This window comes from Coregonus clupeaformis, chromosome 12, assembly GCF_020615455.1.
Source record: "Coregonus clupeaformis isolate EN_2021a chromosome 12, ASM2061545v1, whole genome shotgun sequence".
Classification (NCBI taxonomy): domain Eukaryota; kingdom Metazoa; phylum Chordata; class Actinopteri; order Salmoniformes; family Salmonidae; genus Coregonus; species Coregonus clupeaformis.
Window position 1 is genome coordinate 13,707,574 of NC_059203.1, and position 25,245 is coordinate 13,732,818.

Below are 25,245 nucleotides of genomic sequence, written 5' to 3' on the forward strand. Positions count from 1 at the left end.
CTGTACATACTGTATACATATAGCCAGGTTACTGAATGCACTATATACATATAGCCAGGTTACTGAATGCACTGTATATACTGTATACATATAGCCAGGTTACTGAATGCACTGTATATACTGTATACATATAGCCAGGTTACTGAATGCACTATATACATATAGCCAGGTTACTGAATGCACTGTATATACTGTATACATATAGCCAGGTTACTGAATGCACTGTATATACTGTATACATATAGCCAGGTTACTGAATGCACTGTATATACTGTAAACATATAGCCAGGTTACTGAATGCACTGTATATACTGTATACATATAGCCAGGTTACTGAATGCACTGTACATACTGTATACATATAGCCAGGTTCCTGAATGCACTGTATTTAGGTTTATATACGAGTACAATGGTCACACTGTAGAGCCCTGGTGTGAATGTGTGCATCCGTGTGCCAGTGTGTGTACCTCTGTGTAGGAGTGTATCTCAGTCTGCTCCAGGTTCGTAAGTTGTGAGCGGTACTGTCTGAGGGCCTGTTCAGGAGTCAGGGGCCCCAGCAGCTTGCTCCCCCAGGGCCCAGTGCCCTCTGACGACCCCTTACTGGAGCCCGTACTGTCTGCGCTGCGTTCTTTAGACAGCCCAGTCACCGGGACGGGTTTACCGGTGGTCTGTCCGGCGGTGCGTTCTTTAGACAGCCCAGTCACCGGGCCGGGTTTACCGGCGGTGCTGTTGCCGTTGTGCGTTGTCATGGTAACAGTATTGACCTTGCGGTTGGAGTCTTCGTACAGGTACTTGACCTTCAGCTGACCCCCGCTAACACCGATCTGGTCCCGCATCACACCTGGCTTATTCACCTGGTGGAGGGAGGAGAGAGAGACAGAGAGTTAGAGAGACAGAGAGAGAGGAAGAGAGAGACAGAGTTAGAGAGACAGAGAGAGAGTTAGAGAGACAGAGACAGAGAGAGAGGAAGAGAGAGAGGAAGAGAGAGACAGAGACAGAGAGAGACAGAGAGTTAGAGAGACAGAGGAAGAGAGAGAGAGAGAGGAAGAGAGAGACAGAGAGTTAGAGAGACAGAGACAGAGGAAGAGAGAGAGAGTTAGAGAGACAGAGACAGAGGAAGAGAGAGACAGAGAGTTAGAGAGACAGAGACAGAGGAAGAGAGAGACAGAGTTAGAGAGACAGAGAGAGAGTTAGAGAGACAGAGACAGAGAGAGAGGAAGAGAGAAAGGGGGAGAACCAGTAGAACAGGACCTAGTTCCTGCCAGACGCTGTTGTCCGGTAATATGGTCAAGTGCAGCAAAAGAAAGACTTAGCAAAGCTGCAGCTGGCTCAAAACAGAGCAGCACGCCTTGCCCTTAAACTGCACATACTGAACTGGTGTTTAATTAATTAATTGAGGACTGCATTGTAGTGGTTTATTTGTTGCAACTGTGGTGTTGAGGTTGGGGTGTTGAGGTTGGGGTGTTGAGGTTGGGGTGTTGAGGTTGGGGTTGGGAGGTTGGGGTTGGGAGGTTGAGGTGTTGAGGTTGGGGTGTTGCGGTTGTGCCTTGTGGTTATTTTTACTCGTTTTATTTGTAATGTAAATTTTTCTCCCTGTTTGTGAGAAAATGTTTGTACTCAGGACACCATTGGGAATGAGACCCTGGTCTCAATTGAGCTACCCTGAATAAATAAAAGTTAATAAATAATTTAAACATTAACAGCATGCATGCCAGTCTTCCTGGTTGAGGGTTGACGAGAGACTAACTGCTTCTCTTCTAGTTTTTATTGGAAATATTACCGTGATGAAAATTCCAGACGTTCTGCATAATCAAATAACATACAGCTCAGACACCCATTCATACCCCACCAGGGGTCTCTTCACAGTCCCCAAGTTCATTAAGGCAACGCACAGTATTATACAGAGCCATGATCACATGGAACTCCCATCTCCAATTACTCAGCAAACAGCAAAATGACCTTTAAAAACAGATTCAACAACATCTCATGGAACGGACCGTGAGGGGACACACAAACACACCAACATTATTTTGTTGTATTGTTTATATATTGTTGTATTTTAAAATTGGTCTGTTCTTGCCTATCAGTGTTTTGTTTACTTGTCATGTTTTGTGCTGCTTGTGGACCCCAGGAAGCTCAAATGGGGATCCAGATAAACGAGGACAAACACAAACTCTGTGTGTTTACTGTTAACACACTGGGAGGGCCGAGCCAGTTAGACAAGACACATGCAGGGACCATAGAAACCAAGTTACATTTCCATCTCCTAGTTACATTTCAATCTCCTAGTTACATTTCAATCTCCTAGTTACATTTCAATCTCCTAGTTACATTTCAATCTCCTAGTTACATTTCAATCTCATAGTTACATTTCAATATGTCCCCTGAGTCTGAATATGGACAAACAGTCACTCAGTCGAGAAGCATCTTCACTGACTCAACTCTCAGAGGGAAGAAATGCTCTCTCTCTCTCGCTCTCTCTCTCTCTCACACTTGGCTTTACGATCCTTGTGGGGACCAGAAGTCCTTGACTTCCACTGCTATGCCGATGACACCCAGATCTACCTCCGCACCAAATCCCTCCTCAACCCACATTGAATCCTGCACCTCTGCAATAAAAACATGGACGCAACAAAACTTCCTCAAGCTCAACAGCGATAAAACGGAACTCCTCCACACAGGCACCAAATCAACCTTCACCAAAGCTGGCAACCTCACCCTCACCATTGATGGCACCACCACTATTTCTCCCTCCCTCCATGCACGCAACCTTGGGTCATCCTAGACTCCACCCTCTCCTTAGACCACCACATAAGACAGACTGTCAAATACTCATTCTTCCACCTTCGGATTCAGATCAACTTTGTTATCCCACCAGGGGGGAAATTCATTTGGTCATGTGCTTAAAAAGACAGTACATAAAACATGAAAACACAGAATAATTCATTTAAAACTGCTTTAGCTACACATTTAAAGTGAAGCAAGCACCAGTTAGCCTTGCGCTATCCTCGAGCCAGGCCCATCTCCCGGCTATCTACCGCTCTGTCAACCAGACGGCACATCCTTGTGTTGACACGGAGCCCCGCCGATCCATCACGACTGGTCTGCCGACGTAATCGTCTGATGTGGTTTCAACGGGCTTCCCGTTGCGACGACCATGAGGATCCATCTGCTAGCCCCGGCCCGCTAGCACGCGCAATCAACAGCCGTACCTCCTGCTTGCCTGTGCTTTAGCAGCCTACGATCTGCTCCCGGACTTACTTAGTGCTGTTCACTGGACCTTATGATCACTCAGCTACACAGCTAATGCCTGCTGGACTGTTCCTTTACACGGTACCCCATCCTGCTTATCTGTTTAGCCTCAGCCCAAACTTTCGTCGCCATTATCAGCTGTTGTCTTAGCTGTTTCAAATAACACCTGTGATGGCTTTATGCCTCTCTCCCATGTCAATATGCCTTGCCTATTGCTGTTTCGGTTAGTTCTTATTGTACTATTTCACTGTAGAGCCCCGAGTCCCGCTCAACCTGCCTCAGATAGCTCCTTTTGTCCCACCCCCCCATACATGCGGAGTCCGGCTCAATCGGTGCCTCCAGTGATGCTATCTCTTTCATCGTTACCCAACGCTTAGGTTTACCTCCACTGTACTCATATCCTTCCATATCCTTGTCTGTACATAATGCCCTGAATCTATTCTACAACGCCCGGAAATCTGCCCCTTTTATTCTCTGTACCCAGCGCACTAGAAGACCAGTTCTTAAAGCCTTTAGCTGTATCCTTATTCTAGTCCTCCGGGGATCTAGAGGTTAACCCAGGCCCTGTAGCCCCCAGTATCACTCCTACTCCCCAAGCACTATCATTTGTTGACTTCTGTTACCGTAAAAGCCTTGGTTTCTTGCATGTTAACATCAGAAGCCTCCTCCCTAAGTTTGAGTTATTCACTGCGTTAGCACACTCCGCCAACCCTGATGTTCTAGCAGTGTCTGAATCCTGGCTTAGGAAGGCCACCAAAAATTCAGAAATGTCCATCCCCAACTACAACATTTTCCGTCTAGATAGAACTGCCAAAGGGGGCGGAGTTGCAATCTACTGTAGAGATAGCCTGCAGAGCTCTATCATACTATCCAGGTCTGTGCCCAAACAGTTTGAGCTCCTACTTCTAAAAATCCACCTTTCCAGAAATAAGTCTCTCACTGTTGCCACTTGCTACAGACCCCTCTCAGCCCCCAGCTGTGCCCTGGACACCATATGTGAATTGCTTGCCCCCCCCCATCTATCCTCTGAGTTCGTACTGCTTGGTGACCTAAACTGGGATATGCTTAACACCCCGGCTGTCCTACAATCTAAACTAGATGCCCTCAATCTCACACAAATTATCAAGGAACCTACCAGGTACAACCCTAAATCCGTAAACATGGGCACCCTCATAGATATCATCCTGACTAATTTACCTTCTAAATACACCTCCGCTGTCTTCAACCAGGATCTCAGCGATCACTGCCACATTGCCTGTGTCCGTAATGGGTTCGCGGTCAAACGACCACCCCTCATCACTGCCTAAAACACTAATCGACCTGGCCCGGGTATCCTGGATGGATATTGACCTCATTCCATCAGTAGAGGATGCCTGGTTGTTCTTTAAAAGTGCTTTCTTCTCCATCTTAAATAAGCATGCACCATTCAAAAAATTCAGAACTAAGAACAGATATAGCCCCTGGTTCACCCCAGACTTGACTGCCCTTGACCAGCACAAAAACATCCTGCGGCGTACTGCATTAGCATCAAACAGCCCCCGCGATATGCAACTTTTCAGGGAAGTCAGTAAACAATATACACAATCAGTTAGGAAAGCAAAGGCTAGCTTTTTCAAACAGAAATGTGCATCCTGTAGCACTAACTCCAAAATATTTTGGGACACTAAAGTGCATGGAAATAAGAGCACCTCCTCCCAACTGCCCACTGCACTGAGGCTAGGAAACACTGTCACCACCGATAAATCTACGATAATCGAGAATTTCAACAAGCATTTTGCTACGGCTGGCCATGCTTTCCACCTGGCTACCCCTACCCCGGCCACCAGCTCTGCACCCTCCGCTGCAACTTGCCCATACCCCCCCCGCTTCTCCTTCACCCCAATTCAGATAGCTGATGTTCTGAAAGAGCTGCAAAATCTGGACCCCTACAAATCAGCTGGGCTAGACAATCTGAACCCTTTCTTTCTAAAATTAGCCGCTGAAATTGTCGCAACCCCTATTACTAGCCTGTTCAACCTCTTTCGTGTCGTCTGAGATCCCCAGAGATTGGAAAGCTGCCGCGGTCATCCCCCTCTTCAAAGGGGGTGACACTCTAGATCCAAACTGTTACAGACCTATATCCATCCTGCCCTGCCTTTCGAAAGTATTCGAAAGCCAAGTTAACAAACAGATCACCGACCATTTCGAATCCCACGTACCTTCTCCGCTATGCAATCTGGTTTCCGAGCCGGCCATGGGTGCACCTCAGCCACGCTCAAGGTCCTAAACGATATTATAACCGCGATCGATAAAAGACAGTACTGTGCAGCCGTCTTCATCGACCTGGCCAAGGCTTTCGACTCTGTCAATCACCGCATTCTTATTGGCAGACTAAATAGCCTTGGTTTCTCAAATGACTGCCTCGCCTGGTTCACCAACTACTTCTCAGATAGAGTTCAATGTGTCAAATCGGAGGGCCTGTTGTCTGGACCTCTGGCAGTCTATGGGGGTGCCACAAGGTTCAATTCTCGGGCCGACTCTATTCTCTGTGTATATCAATGATGTCGCTCTTGCTGCTGGTGACTCTCAGATCCACCTCTACGCAGACGACACCATTTTGTATACATCTGGCCCTTCATTGGACACTGTGTTAACAAACCTCCAAACGAGCTTCAATGCCATACAACACTCCTTCCGTAGCCTCCAATTGCTCTTAAACGCTAGTAAAACTAAATGCATGCTCTTCAATCGAACGCTGCTTGCACCCGCCCACCCGACTAGAATCACTACTCTCGGCGGGTCTGACTTAGAATATGTGGACAACTACAAATACCTAGGTGTCTGGTATTAGACTGTAAACTCTCCTTCCAGACTCACATTAAGCATCTCCAATCCAAAGTTAAATCTAGAATCTGCTTCTTATTTCGCAACAAAGCCTCCTTCACTCATGCTGCCAAACATGCCCTCGTAAAACTGACTATCCTACCAATCCTTGACTTCGGCAATGTCATTTACAAAATTGCCTCCAACACTCTACTCAGCAAATTGGATGTAGTCTATCACAGTGCCATCCGTTAGTTTAGACACTATGGATGTCTAAAATGGCACCCTATTCCCTATATAGTGCACTACTTTTGACCAGAGCTGATAGACCTGTCCTGTGGTCGCTAGGAAGACTAGAGCACCTAGGGAGACCAGAGCACCAGGGAGACCAGAGCACCAGGGAGACCAGAGCACCAGGGAGACCAGAGCACCAGGGAGACCAGAGCACAGAACAGAGCCCAGGGAGACCAGAGCACAAGGGAGACCAGAGGACCAGGGAGACCAGAGCACAAGGGAGACCAGAGCACCAGGGAGACCAGAGCACCAGGGAGACCAGAGCACCAGGGAGACCAGAGCACAAGGGAGACCAGAGCACCAGGGAGACCAGAGCACCAGGGAGACCAGAGCACCAGGGAGACCAGAGCACCAGGGAGACCAGAGCACCAGGGAGACCAGAGCACCAGGGAGACCAGAGCACCAGGAGACCAGAGCACCAGGGAGAACAGAGCACCAGGGAGACCAGAGCACCAGGGAGACCAGAGCACAAGGAGACCAGAGCACCAAGGGAGACCAGAGCACCAGGCCAGAGCACAGGACCCAGGGAGACCAGAGCACCAGGGAGAACAGAGCACCAGGGAGACCAGAGCACCAGGGAGACAGAGCACGAGACCAGAGCACCAGGGAGACCAGAGCACTAGGGAGACCAGAGCACCAGGGACAGAGCACGGGAGACCAGAGCACCAGGGAGACCAGAGCACCAGGGAGACCAGAGCACCAGGGAGACCAGAGCACCAGGGAGACCAGAGCACCAGGGAGACCAGAGCACCAGGGAGACCAGAGCACCAGGGAGACCAGAGCACCAGGGAGACCAGAGCACCAGGGAGACCAGAGCACCAGGGAGACCAAAGCACCAGGAGACCAGAGCACCAGGAGAAAGCACCAGGGAGACCAGAGCACCAGGGAGACCAGAGCACCAGGGAGACCAGAGCACCAGGGAGACCAGAGCACCAGGGAGACCAGAGCACCAGGGAGACCAGAGCACCAGGGAGACCAAAGCACCAGGGAGACCAGAGCACCAGGGAGACCAGAGCACCAGGGAGACCAGAGCACCAGGAGACCAGAGCACCAGGAGACCAGAGCACCAGGGAGACCAGAGCACCAGGGAGACCAGAGCACCAGGGGAGACCAAAGCACCAGAGAGCCAGAGCACCAGGAGACCAGAGCACCAGGGAGACCAGAGCACTAGGGAGACCAGAGCACCAGGGAGACCAGAGCACTAGGGAGACCAGAGCACTAGGGAGACCAGAGCACCAGGGAGACTAAAGCACCAGGGAGACTAAAGCACCAGGGAGACCAGAGCACCAGGGAGACTAAAGCACCAGGGAGACCAGAGCACCAGGGAGACCAGAGCACCAGGGAGACCAAAGCACCAGGGAGACCAGAGCACCAGGGAGACCAGAGCACCAGGGAGACCAGAGCACCAGGGAGACCAAAGCACCAGGGAGACCAGATTACCAGGGAGATTAAAGCACCAGGGAGACCAGAGCACCAGGGAGACTAAAGCACCAGGGAGACTAAAGCACCAGGGAGACCAGAGCACCAGGGAGACCAGAGCACCAGGGAGACCAGAGCACCAGGGAGACCAGAGCACCAGGGAGACCAGAGCACCAGGGAGACCAGAGCACCAGGGAGACTAGAGCACTGCTTTACAGTGAACACTGAAGCTGTACTCTTACAGTTTTAGACAGTAGCCAACCGGTTATTGTGGCTATCTGAGCATAATGTAGGCCTACCAACAAAACCAATGGAGCAAATCCCATAACATTTTCACATGGAAATAGCTTTTGATATCTATAATATAGCCTTCAGTAGCTTATATGTGGTGTTCAATTCTGGCCTACATTGCACAAGACTTTTAATAAACGTTTTTACATTATGAAGGGCTTGACATTAATTCAGGATTTTTTACTTGGTCTGTAACACCAGGGGCCAAATAGGTGACTGTAAATGTAATTGTGTTGTATGACGTAAGAAATAACTTTACAAAATACAATTAGTTATTATTACAATACACATAATTAGCCCCTTTAATTAAGACATAAGCTTTTTAACTAACTGGCTGTTGAAATGTAGCCGTAACTCCCCATTGCTGACCTATACTTCTCTATAACTGGGCTAATAGCCCACTAACAAGCAAAGGATATCAACAAATGTGCACACGCACGGCCCTGAACTGATCTGAAAAGTGCTCCTGGGTGATTGAGAGACCGCTCGCGGGCTACCCCAGCCAATAGAATGATACTCCGTGGCGCTCTGGCTCTGCCTACAACAAAATCAGACTCAATCTTGCAAAGTTAGATTTATTTTGTTGCATTGAAAAGGGGCTGATATAATGTTGAATAGATCACAGAAAAAACATTGATCTATATAGCGCAAACTAATGAGGCAAACTCAGTGAAGTTCAATCTCTTGCGTGTCTGCGTGGCCTGGCATTTTTTCTGAGAGGCAGTCCCGGAGGAGGTGTGGGCCGTGCACGAAGCACAGCTTAGAGGGAACTATGGTTATGAGATGGAAACACACTCCTGAAGTATGCAATCCTTCCCCCCAGCTGAGAGTGAGTGAGTGTGGCAGGCGTGAGCCCTGAATAGCTTTGGGTGTGCAGCAGAAGGCATTCCATTCCAGTGGGAGCAGAGCAGCCTTCCTCCTACATCAGCTGTCTGAACACACACAGACAGACAGAGACAGACACAGAGCCAGAGCCAGACACAGAGACAGAGACAGAGCCAGAAACAGACACAGAGACAGACACAGAGACAGACACAGAGACAGACACAGAGACAGACACAGAGCTAACCCCCTGTGTGTGTGTTTTCCAGAGTATAGTATAGTATAGTACAGAGACAGGCAGACAGAGAGCTACCCCCTGTGTGTTTTCCTGCTCCACACTGCTGTGATTGTTTATTGACCGACTGGGATTGATCATTGGATGTCCTCTCGCTCTCTGTTTCTCTCTCAACTCTCTCTGTTTCTCTCTCACCTCTCTCTGTTTCGCTCTCAACTCTCTCTGTTTCGCTCTCACCTCTCTCTGTTTCGCTCTCACCTCTCTCTGTTTCGCTCTCTCCTCTCTCTGTTTCTCTCTCAACTCTCTCGGTTTCGCTCTCAACTCTCTCTGTTTCGCTCTCAACTCTCTCTGTTTCGCTCTCAACTCTCTCTGTTTCGCTCTCACCTCTCTCTGTTTCGCTCTCTCCTCTCTCTGTTTCTCTCTCAACTCTCTCGGTTTCTCTCTCAACTCTCTGTTTCTCTCTCAACTCTCTCAACTCTCTGTTTCTCTCTCAACTCTCTCTGTTTCTCTCTCAACTCTCTCTGTTTCTCTCTCAACTCTCTCTGTTTCTCTCTCAACTCTCTCTGTTTCTCTCTCAACTCTCTCTGTTTCTCTCTCAACTCTCTCTGTTTCTCTCTCAACTCTCTCTGTTTCTCTCTCACCTCTCTCTGTTTCTCTCTCACCTCTCTCTGTTTCTCTCTCACCTCTCTCTGTTTCGCTCTCAACTCTCTCTGTTTCTCTCTCAACTCTCTCTGTTTCTCTCTCACCTCTCTCTGTTTCGCTCTCTCCTCTCTCTGTTTCTCTCTCAACTCTCTCTGTTTCTCTCTCAACTCTCTCTTCCGGTTTCGCTCTCAACTCTCCCTCTCTCTGTTTCGCTCTCACTCTCCTCTCTCTGTTTCTCTCTCACCTCTCTCTGTTTCGCTCTCTCCTCTCTCTCTGTTTCGCTCTCTCCTCTCTCTGTTTCTCTCTCAACTCTCTCTGTTTCTCTCTCAACTCTCTCTGTTTCTCTCTCAACTCTCTCTGTTTCTCTCTCACCTCTCTCTGTTTCTCTCTCACCTCTCTCTGTTTCTCTCTCACCTCTCTCTGTTTCTCTCTCACCTCTCTCTGTTTCGCTCTCAACTCTCTCTGTTTCTCTCTCACCTCTCTCTGTTTCTCTCTCACCTCTCTCTGTTTCTCTCTCACCTCTCTCTGTTTCTCTCTCACCTCTCTCTGTTTCTCTCTCAACTCTCTCTGTTTCGCTCTCAACTCTCTCTGTTTCTCTCTCAACTCTCTTTGTTTCTCTCAACTCTCTGTATCTCTCTCTCCGTTTCTCTCCGTTTCTCTCTCCTCTCTCCGTTTCCCTCTCCTCTCTCCGTTTCCCTCTCCTCTCTCCGTTTCCTCTCCGTTTCTCTCTCCGTTTCTCTCTCCGTTTCTCTCTCCGTTTCTCTCTCCGTTTCTCTCTCCGTTTCTCTCTCCGTTTCTCACTCCGTTTCTCACTCCGTTTCTCACTCCTCTCTCCGTTTCTCACTCCTCTCTCCGTTTCTCACTCCTCTCTCCGTTTCTCACTCCTCTCTCCGTTTCTCACTCCTCTCTCCGTTTCTCACTCCTCTCTCCGTTTCTCACTCCTCTCTCCGTTTCTCTCTCCTCTCTCCGTTTCCCTCTCATCTCTCTCAGGACTTCCCAGTCAGTGACGTTAAAGTGAGTGACTCGTCAGTAGCCTACCGCATCGGTAAGAGAGACGTTCATTTGGCTCCCTAATTTGCATACTGGTAGGCTTTTCTGAGATGATCTGCAGATAAATTATGAAAACATTAGATGAAGATGGAGAATCCTCCTCGCAGCAGGAACAATAGGTAGGCTGGAGGAGAGAAAGCCTCACTTTGGTCCAAAATATGATAAAAGTAAACAAATTGTATTGATATAGGCCTACTGATGTAATCAAAGCCCATGTTTAACACCTGCTCCGTTCTTCAGTCATGCCCATATTGCAGGTAGCTGAACATAAATCTTATGAGGAAGCTTGAAGCCTGTGGAAGTCAGCAGACTCTTACAGGACGACATACAAAAATTGCTGTAACACGAGGTCAACGGTTCACCCGATATGGATGAAAGTACCCTCAAATTAAAGCTGACAGTCTGCACTTTAACCTCATAGTCATTGTATCATTTCAAATCCAAAGTGCTGGAGTACAGAGCCAAAACATCAAAAAATGTGTCACTGTCCCAATACCTCTGGAGCTCACTGTAAATGCTTCCTGACAGGTCCTTCCCAACAACAGGTGGAGACTAACAGTGAAATGCTTCCTGACAGGTCCTTCCTAACAACAGGTGGAGACTACCAGTGAAATGCTTCCTGACGGGTCCTTCCCAACAACAGGTGGAGACTAACAGTGAAATGATTACTGACGGGTCCTTCCCAACAACAGGTGGAGACTAACAGTGAAATGCTTCCTGGCGGGTCCTTCCCAACAACAGGTGGAGACTAACAGTGAAATGCTTCCTGGACGGGTCCTTCACAACAACAGGTGGAGACTAACAGTGAAATGCTTCCTGACGGGTCCTTCCCAACAACAGGTGGAGACTAACAGTGAAATGCTTCCTGACGGGTCCTTCACAACAACAGGTGGAGACTAACAGTGAAATGCTTCCTGACGGGTCCTTCATAACAACAGGTGGAGACTAACAGTGAAATGCTTCCTGACGGGTCCTTCCCAACAACAGGTGGAGACTAACAGTGAAATGCTTCCTGACGGGTCCTTCATAACAACAGGTGGAGACTAACAGTGAATGCTTCCGACGGTCCTTCATAACAACAGGTGGAGACTAACAGCGAAATGCTTCCTGACGGGTCCTTCCCAACAACAGGTGTAGACTAACAGTGAAATGCTGACTGACGGGCCCTTCCCAACAACAGGTGGAGACTAACAGTGAAATGCTTCCTGACGGGTCCTTCCCAACAACAGGTGGAGACTAACAGTGAAATGCTGACTGACGGGCCCTTCCCAACAACAGGTGTAGACTAACAGTGAAATGCTTCCTGACGGGTCCTTCCTAACAACAGGTGTAGACTAACAGTGAAATGCTTCCTGACGGGTCCTTCATAACAACAGGTGGAGACTAACAGTGAAATGCTTCCTGACGGGTCCTTCATAACAACAGGTGGAGACTAACAGTGAAATGCTTCCTGACGGGTCCTTCATAACAACAGGTGGAGACTAACAGTGAAATGCTTCCTGACGGGTCCTTCCTAACAACAGGTGTAGACTAACAGTGAAATGCTTCCTGACGGGTCCTTCATAACAACAGGTGGAGACTAACAGCGAAATGCTTCCTGACGGGTCCTTCATAACAACAGGTGGAGACTAACAGTGAAATGCTTCCTGACGGGTCCTTCCTAACAACAGGTGTAGACTAACAGTGAAATGCTTCCTGACGGGTCCTTCATAACAACAGGTGGAGACTAACAGCGAAATGCTTCCTGACGGGTCCTTCATAACAACAGGTGGAGACTAACAGTGAAATGCTTCCTGACGGGTCCTTCATAACAACAGGTGGAGACTAACAGTGAAATGCTTCCTGACGGGTCCTTCCTAACAACAGGTGTAGACTAACAGTGAAATGCTTCCTGACAGGTCCTTCCTAACAACAGGTGGAGACTAACAGTGAAATGCTTCCTGACGGGTCCTTCCTAACAACAGGTGTAGACTAACATTGAAATGCTTCGTGACGGGTCCTTCATAACAACAGGTGGAGACTAACAGCGAAATGCTTCCTGGACGGGTCCTTCATAACAACAGGTGGAGACTAACAGTGAAATGCTTCCTGACGGGTCCTTCCCAACAACAGGTGGAGACTAACAGTGAAATGCTTCCTGACGGGTCCTTCATAACAACAGGTGGAGACTAACAGCGAAATGCTTCCTGACGGGTCCTTCATAACAACAGGTGGAGACTAACAGTGAAATGCTTCCTGACGGGTCCTTCCCAACAACAGGTGGAGACTAACAGTGAAATGCTTCCTGACGGGTCCTTCCCAACAACAGGTGGAGACTAACAGTGAAATGCTTCCTGGCCGGGTCCTTCCCAACAACAGGTGGAGACTAACAGTGAAATGCTTCCTGACGGGTCCTTCCCAACAACAGGTGGAGACTAACAGTGAAATGCTTCCTGACGGGTCCTTCCCAACAACAGGTGGAGACTAACAGTGAAATGCTTCCTGACGGGTCCTTCCCAACAACAGGTGGAGACTAACAGTGAAATGCTTTGTCGTGTGCTTGTAAACAAAACATCACGTGACTGTGGACTACCGGTAAGCTTCATCATGAACAAATTATGTGACAGGTGAAACTGTGGACTACCGGTAAGCTTCATCATGAACAGATTATGTGACAGGTGAAACTGTGGACTACCGGTAAGCTTCATCATGAACAAATTATGTGACAGGTGAAATTAAGAACGCAATCTGCTTTATCGCCTAACGTATTGCACACGTGACGTTGACTGCAGGTATTTACTTAAAAAGTAGCTCCAAATATAAAAAATTGTATTAAAAAAACTTCAAATAACTAATTTCAATGGTATTGAAAAACCATCCCATGGTCATTTCCAAATACTAGTCTGTGTGTGTGTGTGTGTCTGTGTCTGTGTGTGTGTGTGTCTGTGTGTGTGTGTGTGTCTGTGTGTGTACTCACAGTGTGTTTGGGTATCGGTGGCAGGCCAGCGGGACTGTGTGTGTCTGCTTCTTCCTTCAGTGGGTGGTCAGCTCTCATGTAGGAGTCATAGAGGCCGTCGCCATGACGCGCTGGGGGAAACACAGGTCAGAGGTCACGCTCTGGAACAACTTAATTGACAATATATCAGACACATTAGTAATAAATAAATTGGTCTTACAAGAGCTCTCATATTGAAACAGTAACAGATACACAGAGTACACCTTTTCCCTCAGAACAGCCTCAAATCGTTGGGGCATGGACTCTACAAGGTGTCGAAAGCGTTCCACAGGCAGAACTCGCGTCACATTTTTTCCTCACCATCCCAAAGTTCAATTTCAACTGTCCCAAACTGAACTTGAACCTCCCCAAAATTAAAATACATGTTTTTTTAACGTGTTGATATACCAACATGGGTCTAGATCATTTGCAGCGCTTTTAATTGGTGTATTTCTGTAATTTAAGATAAAAACCTTTTTGCATCTTAATGAAAACAAACGTCCATAACATTATTAGTAAGTATAATGTATTAATTGAACATGCTAACCACATATATACACAATATATCTGAGAGAACAAACTGGAAACCACATATCCTGAGGCTGCATTTATTGTAGCTGGGGATTTTAACAAAGCAAATTTGAGGAAAACGCTACCGAAGTTCTATCACCACTGACTGTAGTACTCGCGCTGCTAAAACACTCGACCACTGCTACTCCAACTTCCGGGATGCCTACAAGGCCCTTCCCCACCATCCCGTCTGCAAATCTGATCACGACTCCATTTTGCTCCTCCCTTCCTATAGACAGAAATTCAAACAGGAAGTACCCATGATAAGGACTATTCAACACTACCTTGACCAATCGGAATCCACGCTTCAAGTTTGTTTTGTTCCGGGTAGCCTCCGAGAATAACATCTACGAATACACGGATATGGTGACTGAGTTTATTTGGAAGCGTATAGGAAATGTTGTACCCACTGTGACTATTAAAACCTACCCTAACCAGAAACCGTGGATAGATGGCAGCATTCACGCAAAACTTAAAGCACGAACCACCGCATTTAACTATGGCAAGGTGACTGGGAATATGGCAGAATACAAACAGCGTAGTTATTCCCTCCGTAAGGCAATCGAACAGGCAAAACGTCAGTGCAGAGACAAAGTGGAGTCGCAATTCAACGGCTCTGACACGAGACGTATGTGGCAGGGTCTACAGACAAATCACGGACTACAAAGGGAAAACCAGCCACGTCACGCACACCGACGTCCTGCTTCTGGAAAAGCTAAATCACCTTCTTCGCCCGCTTTGAGGATAACATTTAAGCATGTTAACTGAGTAAGACATTTAAGCATGTTAACCCTCGCAAGGCTGCCGGCCCAGACAGCATCCCTAGCCGCGTCCTCAGAGCATGTGCAGATCAGCTGGCTGGAGTGTTTACGGACATATTCAATCTCTCCCTATCCCAGTCTGCTGTCCCCACTTGCTTAAATATGTCCACCATTGTTCCTGTACCCAAGAAAGCAAAGGTAACTGAACTAAATGACTATCACCCCGTAGCACTCACTTCTGTCATCATGAAGTGCTTTGAGAGGCTAGTTAAGGATCATATCACCTCTACCTTACCTGACACCCTAGACCCACTTCAATTTGCTTACCACCCAAATAGATCCACAGACGATGCAATCGCCATCGCACTTCACACTGCCCTATCCCATCTGGACAAGAGGAATACCTATGTAAGAATGCTGTTCATTGACTATAGCTCAGCATTCAACACCATAGTATCCTCCAAGCTCATCATTAAGCTCGGGGCCCTGGGTCTGAACCCTGCCCTGTGCAACTGGGTCCTGGACTTCCTGACGGACCGCCCCCAGGTGGTGAAGGTAGGAAACAACACCTCCACTACACTGATCAACATAGGGGCCGTACAAGGGTGCGTGCTCAGCCCCCTCCTGTAATCCCTGTTCAGCCATGACTGCGTGGCCAAGCACGCCTCCAACTCAAATCATCAAGTTTGTAGACGACACAACAGTAGTAGCACTGATTACCAACAATGACGAGACCGCCTACAGAGAGGAGGTGAGGGCCCTGGGAGTGTGGTGCCAGGAAAATAACCTCTCCCTCAACGTCAACAAAACAAAGGAGATGATCGTGGACTTCAGGAAACAGCAGAGGGAGCACGCCCCTATCCACATCGAAGGGACCGCAGTGGAGCAGGTGGAAAGCTTCAAGTTCCTCGGCGTACACATCACTGACGATCTGAAATGGCCCACCCACACAGACAGTGTGGTGAAGAAGGCGCAACAGCGCCTCTAACCTCAGGAGGCTGAAGAAATTTGGTTTGGCACCTAAAACCCTCAAACTTTTACAGACGCACAATTGAGAGCATCCTGTCGGGCTGCATCACTTCCTGGTACGGCAACTGCACCGCCCACAACCGCAGGGCTCTCCAGAGGGTGGTGCGGTCTGCCCAAAGCATCACCGGGGGCAAACTACCTGCCCTCTAGGACACCTACAGCACCCGATGTCACAGGAAGGCCAAAAAGATAATCAAGGACAACAACCACCCGAGCCACTGCCTGTTCACCCCGCTATCATCCAGAAGGCGAGGTCAGTACAGGTGCATCAAAGCTGGGACCGAGAGACTGAAAAACTGCTTAAATCTCAAGGCCATCAGACTGTTAAATAGCCATCGCTAGGTGGCTTCCACCCGGTTACGTAACCCTGCACCTTAGAGGCTGCTGCCCCATATACATAGACTTGAAATCACCGGTCACTTTAATAATGGAATACTAGTCACTCTAATAATGTTTACATATTTTTGCTTTACTCATCTCATATGTATATACTGTCATGACTTGCCCTCATGGGCTGAGGATCAAATATGCCGGCTAGGCAAAGGTTTGAACACCCCCTTTCCTGGGGGGGGTCAGCTTTATGACCGGTTGTAAATTCCTAGCAGAAACTTTCTTTTCCGTGCAATGCAGTATTGGGAGAGGGAATTTCCCTGTGAGACAAAGGAAGTCTTCCCGCCAAGACGCCAACATCCAAAAGTGGATAATGAAACAATATTCCTACTTAAAAGAATGTGGTTGGGACATAAAGAACAATCATGTCGAATTCATTACTATGTTGTGATGTAATTAAAGACTGTGGAACAACATAACTGTATCTCCGGGGGTGTACACTTCCCAGTTATGAGGTTTGCATCTAATTGTTGTATAAAATAATGATTAAGTATAATAATACTTTTGTGAAAAAAAACAAATGTGATTTTAGCATTTTAGATTAGATGATTGTTTTCCATATTGATTTGTTCTCAGTCAGCGGCCACGCCCAGATGAGCACAAACATGATGTAACACCCCTTTTACCCGGAGTGCATAAAAAGCCTTGAAAAACAAATTCACCTCAGACCAGGAAGCCCACGGCTTAAAATGGTTGACACTCTACAAGACCAGCAGACGTGAAGCGTGAGCTAAACGTTGCAAATGGTTGAATTTCTACAAGACCAAGAAGCGTGAAGCTGAAGCTACACGTTACAAAATGGTTCGATCAGAAAGACCAGAAAACGTGAGACGTTAGTCCACACGTTTCAAATGGAGAAACTCTGAAACTCTCAACCTCTACACGAGGTGAAGAAGAAGACAATGCACTAGACCTTATCATCTCAGTCTGCAGCTGGCATGTATAGTCGTCTAGAGAACTTTCACTAAAGACACGAGTTGGGAAGGACAACCGCTGGTACATGTGAAGTATCAATTCTAACCACGACTATGACCAGAAACTCTACCAAGGACATTGGGATCTCTGGTGAGTAAACCAGAGTCCTACATCATCAACTCAACTATCAAGGACAGCTACACGTAAATACATGTTGCATTTCTAATCCGAATGAGCGATTATTATTAGGGTTTTAAGCATTTGTATTTCCGTGAACGTAGTTTCCTAAGTAACCACGATAGTTTGAATCTCTGTCTCCCCCTTCCACTCTGACCCTCCTTCTACCCAAGCATTCATGCTATTGTTAGTCCAGTCCACTGGGGACCTGTTTTCATTTTATTACGTTAGTAATGAATAACCTGTGTGTTTGTATTGTGTTATTATTTAGTTAGTAAATCAATAATTAAGCCAATTTGTGTATTGCTGATTCATCAATAAGGTTAAGTTTCTTGCAGGTTCAAAGATTATGTGACGTTCAGAATGAGACTGATAAGAGGTAATTATTTAATAAGTGACTTATCGGTATATAACACACACACACACACACACACACACACTACCGTTCAAAAGCTTGAGGACACTTAGAAATGTCCTTGTTTTCTAAAGAAAAGCAATTTTTTTGTCCATTAAAATAACATCAAATTTATCAGAAATGCAGTGTAGACATTGTTAATTGTTGTAAATGGCTATTGTAGCTGGAAACGGCAGATTTTTAATTGAATATCTACATATGCGTACAGAGGCCCATTATCAGCAACGATCAGTCCTGTGTTCCAATGGCACATTGTGTTTGCTAATCCAAGTTTATCATTTTAAAAGGCTAATTGATCATTAGAAACCCCTTTTGCAATTATGTTAGCACAGCTGAAAAATGTGCGGATTAAAGAAGCAATAAAACTGGCCTTCTTGAGACTTGTTGGGTATCTGGAGTATCAGCAATTGTGGGTTCGATTACAGGATCAAAATGGCCAGAAACAAAGAACTTTGTTCTGAAACTCGTCAGTCTCTTCTTGTTCTGAGAAATCGGGCCATGCGAGAAATTGCCAAGAAACTGAAGATTTTTATTTCGAAAACAAGGACATTTCTAAGTGACCCCAAACTTTTGAACGGTAGTGTGTGTATATATATATATATATATATCTTCTAAGAGTTTAATTCAGGAGATGGTAACTCGTTAAACAACTTCTTCCGTGGTGCCCCAAATTCCTAATGAGTTAATTGTTACATTATTAATTTAATCGAGTGACAATTAAACATAGTTAGGTGATTTGATAAATAACAGTCATACATTAAAGTAAGTCACGTCAATACTGTATTCTACTGTATTTTAGTTTATGCACCTCCGACATTGCTCATCCTAATATTTATATATTCCTTAATTCCATTCTTTTACTTTTAGGTTGTGTATTGTTGTGAATTGTTAGATATACTGCACTGTTGGAGCTAGGGACACAAGCATTTCGCTACACCCACAATAACATCTGCTAAACATGTTTACGTGACAAATTTAATTTGATTTTGTGAACTGGTTACTGAATACACTTCAGTTAGAGACATTCCATTCCACCACCAGCTGCCCCACTAAACAACAATATACAATTTTGTGTGTGTGTGCCCCAGCCTTCACTTTCTCTGCTTCCCCTTCCCTCTTCAGTCCCCACTTGCTAACAGCCAGGGCCTAAAATTTACTTTTTTTTTGGTCCACCAGCCACTGTGGCAGGTATATTTAAAAATCTACCAGCCACTCAGATTTTTTTTACCAGCCCAAATATTTTTGTTGTTGTTAAAATTACACCAACAAAACACAAAAAAACAGTTGAGCATGCTTTGTAATGTTCCTAAAACAATAAATGTATTACTAGTAAGAACTAATTTGGTATATTGTTTAATTTAATCTTTTAACCAAAATATCACAGATGAAACAATTTTTTTAAATTGTATTGTCCCTGGGACGCCCTTAATTTTGAGCCCTGTCCAAAGGGATGCTGGCCCATGTTGACTCCAATGCTTCCCATAGTCGTGTCAAGTTGGCTGGATGTCTTTTGGGTGGTGGACCATTCTTAATACACACGGGAAACTGTTGAGCTTGAAAAACCCATCAGCGTTGCAGTTCTTGACAAAGAAAAGTGCACCTGGCACCTACTACCATACCCCGTTCAAAGGCACTTCAACCTTTTGTCTTGCCCATCCACCCTATGAATGGCACACATACACAATCCATGTCTCAATGCTTAAAAATACTTATTTAACCTGTCTCCTCCCCTTCATTTAGACTGATTTAAGTGGATTTAACAAGTGACATCAATAAGGGATCATAGCTTTCACCTGGTCAGTCTGTCATAGAAAGAGCAGGTGTCCTTACGGTTTTGTACACTCAGTGTAGGCCTAGACCAGAACAATCCTGGTAAGGCCTAGACCAGAACAATCCTGGTAAGGCCTAGACCAGAACAATCCTGGTAAGGCCTAGACCAGAACAATCCTGGTAAGGCCTAGACCAGAACAATCCTGGTAAGGCCTGAACAGTCCTGGTAAGACCAGAACAATCCTGGTAAGACCTAGACCAGAACAATCCTGGTAAGACCTGAACAATCCTGGTAAGACTTGAACAATCCTGGTAAGACCTGAACAATCCTGGTAAGACCTAGACCAGAACAATCCTGGTAAGACCTGAACAATCCTGGTAAGACCTGAACAATCCTGGTAAGACCTGAACAATCCTGGTAAGACCTGAACAATCCTGGTAGGCTAATGAATAGAAGACCTAAGTAACAGCTAGGTGGAAGAGAGAAGATCAGGACATTAACTGACACACTGACTGACATCCTGAATGATAAACACACAGCTCTACCTCACAGCAGACCAGTTTCACTACTAACCACCTCAAGACAAACACACATCAACCTAACAGGCCCTAGCTCCAGTTTCACTACTAACCACCTCAAGACAAACACACATCAACCTAACAGGCCCTAGCTCCAGTTTCACTACTAACCACCTCAAGACAAACACACATCAACCTAACAGGCCCTAGCTCCAGTTTCACTACTAACCACCTCAAGACAAACACACATCAACCTAACAGGCCCTAGCTCCAGTTTCACTACTAACCACCTCAAGACAAACACACATCAACCTAACAGGACCTAGCTCCAGTTTCACTACTAACCACCTCAAGACAAACACACATCAACCTAACAGGACCTAGCTTGGGTTATTAATATGACTAGGATTGTGTCTTTGGCTGCTGGACAACGAACCTGAGATCCTGAGAGAAATACTGGTTTCAATGACATATGAGGAAGTGTTAATAAAAGAATCCCATTAACATTCCTATGGTAGGAACACGGTAAGACATGCCTCGTAAAATGACACAAAAAAAACATTTTAGGTTTTAAACAATTATGTTTATGGTTAAACAGTTTCAAAATGTTAACTGCGTCCGTTCAGATTGCAAGGTGGGCGATGTTGCAGGCACTGGCATTTCTCTCCTATCGGAAGGAACAGTGCCTCGAGTATGTCGACAGAATCAAGCCTCTAGATAGTAATAATGGTCCTACATTATATTTGTCAAACATTGATTAATTAAAAGTTGCTTTAAAGTTTTGTTAGATTTTCAGGCGCCTCTCTCCTGTCAGCATCAGTCTGACAGGCTGTAGCCAATACACCTAGGCTATCACCTGCACTTCGACAAGTAGCATCATTATTTATGTACATTTACATACAGTTATGTTTCTCTTGTCCCCCTGGCAGATGGCCTTGGGGCCCTGGCAGATCGGGCACCTCTTTACTGGTACCGGGGACTTTCAGACTTCAGTTTTGTGAGGCTTGTGGGCGTCCTAGAGCAAAACAAGCCTCACCTTTCCACAGAGGGGTCATATTAGTGTGTAGCCCAAACTGTTCGGACGCTACAGACAGAAGTTGGCAGATCGGCTGTACCAACTTCAGATGAGTCCTGTGACGCTTGTGGGGGTCGTAGAGCAAAACGGAGAACACCATTGTGTTCGTGAGTCTCATCTTTCCATAGAGTGGCAGTTCGTAGGCCAAACCGTTCGAGAGGCTACAGACGTTTTCGCGAGAAGACCCATTTTCAGGATGTCTCATGGTCTGACAAACACCGCTCTAGCTCTGTCACCTTTCACCACAGATGCTAAAAAGGGCCACATCAGAGGATTGAGACGCAGCCCCATGCAAAACAACAGATATCTCCAGCATAAACAGACAGTATTTGATGGGGATTTTTTTTCTTACGTTAATTAGATTTCCCCCGGGGGCTGCAGAAATTGTAGGCTAAGGGTTAAAGGCCAAATGGCCTTTACTCCTAAAATCACGAAATTCCAGGCCTGTAGCTCCCCCTCCAATAGCACCTCCTCTGTGTACAGGTCTAAGGTCACACACTGTGGCATATCATAAATCAGACCCTTTCCGGTTATCAGATCCCTTCCGTATTAATGATTCTATTTCTATTCACACCTGTGTCAGAACGAAACACTTCGACATGGATGGACAGAACAAAATGGTGGACAGACAGACAAGCGGAAAGATGCTGCCGTCATAGTAGCATCTGCTAGCCTCATTAATAAGCCAATAATAGGCCTACCACTTTCAGCAACACTGGCTCTCTGGCAACCTTAAGCACCTGGCTAAGCCAGTCTGGGCTGTGAATGGGGTTAGCCGGTTCATGCTAGTAATCGCGTTAACCCATAGAGAGCTGTGGGGTTAGCCTGCTAGATTTAGCCTGCTATCACCAACCCATAGAGATGTAGGGCAAGTTAGCATTTGCCCATAGGGAGCTGTGGAGTTAGCATTAGCCAATAGAGAGCTATGGGGCTAGTTAGCATTAGCTAATAGAGAGATGAGGAATTCTCCTGCTAGCATTAACCCATAGACCAGGGGTCTCCAACAGGTAGATCCCCAGCTACCAGTAGTCCGCAGCCCACCTAGAAGTAGCTCGCCAATCAATTCTGAAAGTACATGCATTTTTCCATCACAAGCTGTTTCAAAGATCCCGGCTATTTTCCAATCAAAGCCACATTGACATTATCCCACTAACATAACACAATATCTTTCAATTAATTTTTAGCAATATTGCCTGTCTGTCTGTATGGTGCACGTGTTTGCCTATCACTCCGTATGTAGCCAGTTAGCGATGCTAATGATTTTCCCCGAAAACCTTCTCAATTAAATGTTAACTGCAAAGTAGGCTTACCTGACAGAACTATATCATGATTATTTGTTTCAATTGGGTGGCCATTGTTTTGCAAACTCTTGCCATGACATGTGCTGCAGCAGTAGGCCTAACAGCAGAAAGGTCACTAGACCGACACGTTCCTCTCTTCCTAGATGCACAATTAAAGGGGAACTACACTAAAAAATCTAAAATGTTTGTTTTTCTCTCTCCCAGAAGTCAAAAAACGTTCTGAGGTGATTTAAGTCTTGACATCAGAACATCCCTTTTCGTTGTTTCCTCTGAATAATTGTAATATTGAGAGTAAAATTATAAAAATCCCAAACCAATAAAAATACAATTGAATTTGGTTTGAACAGGTTAGTTAGTGTTAGCCCTAAGAGAGCAATCTTAAATAGCATCAGCCCCATAGAGAGCTGTGTTAGCTAGCGTCAGCCCCATAGAGAGCTGTGTATCTAGCTAGCGTCAGCCCCATAGAAAGCTGTGTATCTAGCTAGCGTCAGCCCCATAGAAAGCTGTGTTAGCTAGCGTCAGCCCCATAGAGAGCTGTGTATCTAGCTAGCATCAGCCCCATAGAGAGCTGTGTATCTAGCTAGCGTCAGCCCCATAGAGAGCTGTGTCTAGCTAGCGTCAGCCCCATAGAGAGCTGTGTATCTAGCTAGCGTCAGCCCCATAGAGAGCTGTGTATCTAGCTAGCATCAGCCCCATAGAGAGCTGTGTGTCTAGCTAGCATCAGCCCCATAGAGAGCTGTGTATCTAGCTAGCATCAGCCCCATAGAGAGCTGTGTATCTAGCTAGCATCAGCCCCATAGAGAGCTGTGTATCTAGCTAGCGTCAGCACCATAGAAAGCTGTGTTAGCTAGCGTCAGCCCCATAGAAAGCTGTGTTAGCTAGCGTCAGCCCCATAGAGAGCTGTGTATCTAGCTAGCATCAGCCCCATAGAGAGCTGTGTATCTAGCTAGCATCAGCCCCATAGAGAGCTGTGTATCTAGCTAGCATCAGCCCCATAGAGAGCTGTGTATCTAGCTAGCGTCAGCCCCATAGAGAGCTGTGTATCTAGCTAGCGTCAGCCCCATAGAGAGCTGTGTGTCTAGCTAGCATCAGCCCCATAGAGAGCTGTGTGTCTAGCTAGCATCAGCCCCATAGAGAGCTGTGTATCTAGCTAGCGTCAGCCCCATAGAGAGCTGTGTATCTAGCTAGCATCAGCCCCATAGAGAGCTGTGTATCTAGCTAGCGTCAGCCCCATAGAGAGCTGTGTGTCTAGCTAGCATCAGCCCCATAGAGAGCTGTGTATCTAGCTAGCATCAGCCTCATAGAGAGCTGTGTATCTAGCTAGCGTCAGCCCCATAGAGAGCTGTGTATCTAGCTAGCATCAGCCCCATAGAGAGCTGTGTATCTAGCTAGCATCAGCCCCATAGAGAGCTGTGTATCTAGCTAGCATCAGCCCCATAGAGAGCTGTGTATCTAGCTAGCATCAGCCCCATAGAGAGCTGTGTATCTAGCTAGCGTCAGCCCCATAGAGAGCTGTGTATCTAGCTAGCGTCAGCCCCATAGAGAGCTGTGTATCTAGCTAGCATCAGCCCCATAGAGAGCTGTGTATCTAGCTAGCATCAGCCCCATAGAGAGCTGTGTGTCTAGCTAGCATCAGCCCCATAGAGAGCTGTGTATCAAGCTAGCATCAGCCCCATAGAGAGCTGTGTATCAAGCTAGCGTCAGCCCCATAGAAAGCTGTGTTAGCTAGCGTCAGCCCCATAGAGAGCTGTGTATCTAGCTAGCATCAGCCCCATAGAGAGCTGTGTATCTAGCTAGCGTCAGCCCCATAGAGAGCTGTGTATCTAGCTAGCGTCAGCCCCATAGAGAGCTGTGTGTCTAGCTAGCATCAGCCCCATAGAGAGCTGTGTGTCTAGCTAGCATCAGCCCCATAGAGAGCTGTGTGTCTAGCTAGCATCAGCCCCATAGAGAGCTGTGTATCTAGCTAGCATCAGCCCCATAGAGTGCTGTGTATCTAGCTAGCGTCAGCCCCATAGAGAGCTGTGTATCTAGCTAGCATCAGCCCCATAGAGAGCTGTGTATCTAGCTAGCATCAGCCCCATAGAGAGCTGTGCAGCTAGCTAGCGTCAGCCCCATACATTTACATTTTAGTCATTTAGCAGATGCTCTTATCCAGAGCGACTTACAGGAGCAATTAGGGTTAAGTGCCTTGCTCAAGGGCACATCGACAGATTGTTCACCTAGTCGGCTCGGGGATTAGAACCAGCGACCTTTCGGTTACTGGCATAACGCTCTTAACCACTAAGCTACCTGCCGCCCAGGTAGGTAGCTAGCTAGCGTCAGCCCCATAGAGAGCTGTGCAGCTAGTTAGTGTTAGCCCCATAGATAGCTGTGTCGCTAAGTTAGCGTTAGTGAAACGGACATCAGTGTGTTGCTATCAGTTTAGTTAGCGTTAGCCCTAAGAGATCTATGTTAGCTAGTGTTAGCCCATAGAGAGCTGTAGGGTTAGTTAGCGTTAGCCCACAGAGCTGTGTCGCCAGGCTCCTGTCCTCTGTCTTGCAGT

At 46.6% G+C, this 25,245-nt stretch overlaps 1 protein-coding gene across 3 annotated transcripts in view; it reads right to left on the minus strand.

The window, feature by feature from the left end:
* The window catches only part of dyrk3 (dual specificity tyrosine phosphorylation regulated kinase 3), a 49,050-nt gene that overhangs the window by 18,355 nt on the left and 5,450 nt on the right, over window positions 1-25,245 (minus strand). For all 3 annotated transcript variants that reach the window (XR_006002684.2, XM_041891797.2, XM_041891796.2), the window contains 2 exons: window positions 13,764-13,873; window positions 468-854 (listed from right to left, as the gene is read on the minus strand). Coding sequence is in view for 2 of the 3 variants with exons in the window: in XM_041891796.2 (XP_041747730.1) it covers window positions 468-854; window positions 13,764-13,873 (497 nt within the window). In the remaining variant the exon portion in view is untranslated. The remainder of the gene's footprint in view (window positions 1-467; window positions 855-13,763; window positions 13,874-25,245) is intronic.